Source organism: the organism of the source record quoted next, unplaced genomic scaffold, assembly GCF_019419815.1.
Source record: "Pyrus x bretschneideri cultivar Hongxiangsu unplaced genomic scaffold, Pyrus_bretschneideri_v1 Contig77, whole genome shotgun sequence".
Lineage (NCBI taxonomy): Eukaryota > Viridiplantae > Streptophyta > Magnoliopsida > Rosales > Rosaceae > Pyrus > Pyrus x bretschneideri.
The window spans coordinates 1,588,246-1,592,043 of NW_025999817.1; the positions used below are offsets into that span (position 1 = coordinate 1,588,246).

Below are 3,798 nucleotides of genomic sequence, written 5' to 3' on the forward strand. Positions count from 1 at the left end.
AAGGTTACAGATGAGGTCCACTAAATTGGAAATTGACAGTACACATATGACACATATTGTGGTTCACTAAGAAAAATCCAGAAACATGATTTTTTACCGAAAAATTAGAGTGAATTTCTATCTAGAAAGGCCAATATATACCCCCTCCTCCCCTCCCTAAATCACACAAAATACAATACCATTTCTTTCACTCTCTCCACTCCTTTGATCTGGTGATTAGTTTCTAATCATCATCAGAGATTTTTTTGTTTAGGGTTTAGCCATGGCGAGGAAGAGCAAGGGAAGGCAAAAGGTGGAGATGGTCAAGATGGCCAATGAGAGCAATCTCCAAGTGACCTTCTCGAAGCGAAGGTCTGGCCTTTTCAAGAAAGCCAGTGAACTTTGCACTCTCTGTGGTGCTGAGGTGGGCATCATCGTCTTCTCGCCCGGCAGAAAGGTCTTTTCCTTTGGCCACCCGAGCGTAGAGACGGTCATAGACCGATTCCTCTCCCGAAACCCATCTAATCACCACCTTCACCCAACCTCTGGCACTATGCAGCTCATTGAGGCTCACCGTAATGCTACTGTGCGCGAGCTCAATACCGAGCTGACCCAGGTCATGAACCAACTGGAGGTGGAGAAGAAGCGCGGTGATCAGCTGAACCAGATGAAAAGGGTGAGCCAGGCTCAATGCTGGTGGGAGGGTCCGGTGGATGAGATGGAGATGCCACAGTTGGACCAGCTGAAGAGTTCCCTTGAGGATCTGAAGAAGAACGTGTCGAAACAGGCTGATAGGGTTTTGATCCTGAACACGACAAACCCTAGCAGCCAGTATTTTGTGGGAAGCTCAAGTCACCAGCCAGTGATTCCAAATGTTGGGTTCAACGGGAATCATCATGTTATGCCCCACCATCCTCTTCCCCATCTCGATGGATGGAACCACCCAGCTTATGGACGCTTTTTTTGAAGGCGTGATGATTATGTTGCTCGTTAGGCACTGCGATACAGACTATTTCTCTCTGCAGTTTGTGTTATTTATTGTGTGCTGCTTGTTATTGTGTTTATTTTCTGTTGTTTGTTTGGTATATGGGTATGACCCATATGTGTTGTTTTCGTTTGTTTGTTTGGTATATGGGTACAACCCATATGTGTTGTGTTCGTTTGTTTGATTCAAAATTTCACAGATGAAGTATAAGAATTTTTATTAAGAGTGATGTTGTAAAATAAGGCCGTTTTGGTGGTCACAAATAAAATTGTTAGATTGATTTGAATCTTTCTGGTGGACTCAATTTGGTCATGCGATATGCATATTCAGTTTAACATTCTGTCTGTATTCAAATCTGCAGATTTTGCACTAATTTGGTCATAGGCCAAATTGTGGATTTTTATTAAATTTATCAAATAAGACCTGATATGATAGGGTTTGATGGGATATTTCTATATGAAATAAGAAAAGTACAGTATCCATTGATATGAGTTAAACAGGTGAGTAGTCAGAATTGGAATTTTAGCCATAATAGCTCGATCTTACAATTTTAGCTAGTTACACACGGAGATAGATTGTCGCTCAAGTTAGGGTTTCTTACTCCTATATAAAGAAGCCTATGCGCATTAACGAAAGACTATGTATACCAATCATATCAAGCCTGTATTGGTTTTTTTGCGTTCTTACCCATTTTCAAGCCTTCTGTAGTTTTGATTTTCGTGACTTAAAGGATTGCTCTGCTAGACTTCGCTCTAATATATATACATAGATTTCTTTTCATCAGTTTTTTCTTTGTAATCGCTTTTCTTATACTCATTTGATTAGTTTTAAAGCAATCCAATTGTTTTTTGCATGTTTGAATTAAGCTCTCCCCAAATAGCTTTTACATTCAAGACCTAGAAAGAAGCAAAATAGAGCTTTCAGTAGATGTACCACGAGTACCTACATCTATTCCAGTTAAAAATGCAATCGTTTGATTGAAAGTAAAAAAAATGCAAAGTACTCATATATAATTTTGTCTACTAAGAGTACCTAGTACCTGTTCCAGTTGCCAGGAAATTTGGGGTAAGCACACTCTCTCAGAGTGTGCAACTAATTATATCGGGTTCAATATTCTTTGGAGGAATAATGCTTTACAAGTCAACCAATATATATAAGTTCCAAAATCTTGGATACCGAATGATTGACAAATATTTCAATTATTTGTGTACATTCTCCACATTCTTCACATCATTAATTTTGCACAAATGAAATATTGTTATATCATCCATTAGATTATCTATGATGTATTATGTAAGAAAATAATCTGACATGTTATGATATCAAATGATGGATGTAAAGAGTTAACAAGTAGAGACTAGTTCCAATGTGTGACACAAATTAGTCTTGAAAATATGCCATATATATTGTACAAAGGGAACATTACGTATTCTCTTGGAGTAGAATTGGGATGAGGTCGGGCTAGATTGCCGGATTATGATATAGTACATCCCAAGTAATTTGTTGCTAGAAAGTTTGAAGTTGAACTGAATTTGGCCCATGGATAGGAAGAACTTTTTCAATGCATGATCTGAATTTACAGTCTTACAATATAATATTTCGCATGAACATATTACCTATTTTGCATGAGAATTACTCGTTATATATGAATGTTGGCATAACACGATTGGGTTAAGTTGCATGACTGTAATATTATAAGCAATTTTTTTTTTTCCAAACACTCATCACTTGTTATGAGATCATCAAACTGTTAATATAGATTATTGATAGTCTTGTACGAGTCGTATTCATAATCCAGAAATATGATGCTAGATGTCTCTCAATCTATGATTGAACAGTGTGTGGCTGAATTTACCTTTCAACCCTACCCTAATATCTACATAAGGAGAGATTTTCTTTTGCAACTAAGTTTTAGACCTAGTGATGTCACAGTTTAATAAACACTAACTAGATGTGCTCAAAAAGTTTACTTTTCATCTGATATGGACAATTGTTACATGGTTAAATTGTGACATGAAAGGATGTCTCTTATATAGAACAACAAACTATATATGTGTGGGTTGATTTGCCCTCCCATATCCATACCCTAATACCTACTTTGGGCACAAATCCTCTGTATTTGTTCTATCTTGTAAATTGGGCAGGTTTTCCTTTTCCATATATCTACCATGATACCTACTTAGAGGGCATATTTTACTTGTCAATATCCCGTATAATAAATTGGATATCGATCGCTACTCTGTTCATCTTATTTGTGTAATTCCTTGAGTTTTCTAAAAGTAAAACTGGAAAATGAAGCGAGCTATTATTTGCACTTCGAAAGAGTCATATACCACTTCTCATAAAGCAGTTTTATCAGGTGACGTTTTGCGGTTACCCTAATAGAAAATGTGATTTTCATTTTGTAAATGTAAATGATTATTTATTATTTTATTTAGGAAGAATTATTTATTATTTACTCATGGATGTGGTTCACGCTGACTTACCAAAAGTCATATAGTTTTCTATATTATGTCAATGATTTTTTTAGTATATGTCAATTAGCAATAGGTTATCATCAGTTTCATAGTAACTGTGCATTAAGTGAGTAGAGATTCATAACTTCCAAAAAGATATTGAATCAATAATTTTACGGTACTAATGTTAATATTGCATTAAGAGCTCATTGGACAATACAACAATACGCCCAACATAAGTGCTATTTAATAGAAATAATGAGTAAATAACCCTATAAATACATGTCTTGTCCCTCCCGTCTTTGCACAAGAAAACCAAGCAAACATTAGGTAATCATCATCTAATTATCTTCTTGACTCTTTTATCATCCTCCAGAT

At 36.1% G+C, this 3,798-nt stretch overlaps 1 protein-coding gene across 1 annotated transcript; it reads left to right on the plus strand.

Moving 5' to 3' along the window:
* The first annotated feature begins 262 nt into the window (after window positions 1-262).
* LOC103928085 (agamous-like MADS-box protein AGL62) lies at window positions 263-946 on the plus strand. Its single transcript, XM_009337102.3, has one exon. It carries the CDS (start codon window positions 263-265, stop codon window positions 944-946), a length of 684 nt encoding a protein of 227 aa, XP_009335377.2.
* The last annotated feature ends 2,852 nt before the right edge of the window (window positions 947-3,798 follow it).

Excerpts from the sequence above, each read along its gene's own strand:
- LOC103928085 (XM_009337102.3), top strand. The coding sequence starts at position 263 with ATGGCGAGGAAGAGCAAGGGAAGGCAAAAGGTGGAGATGGTCAAGATG.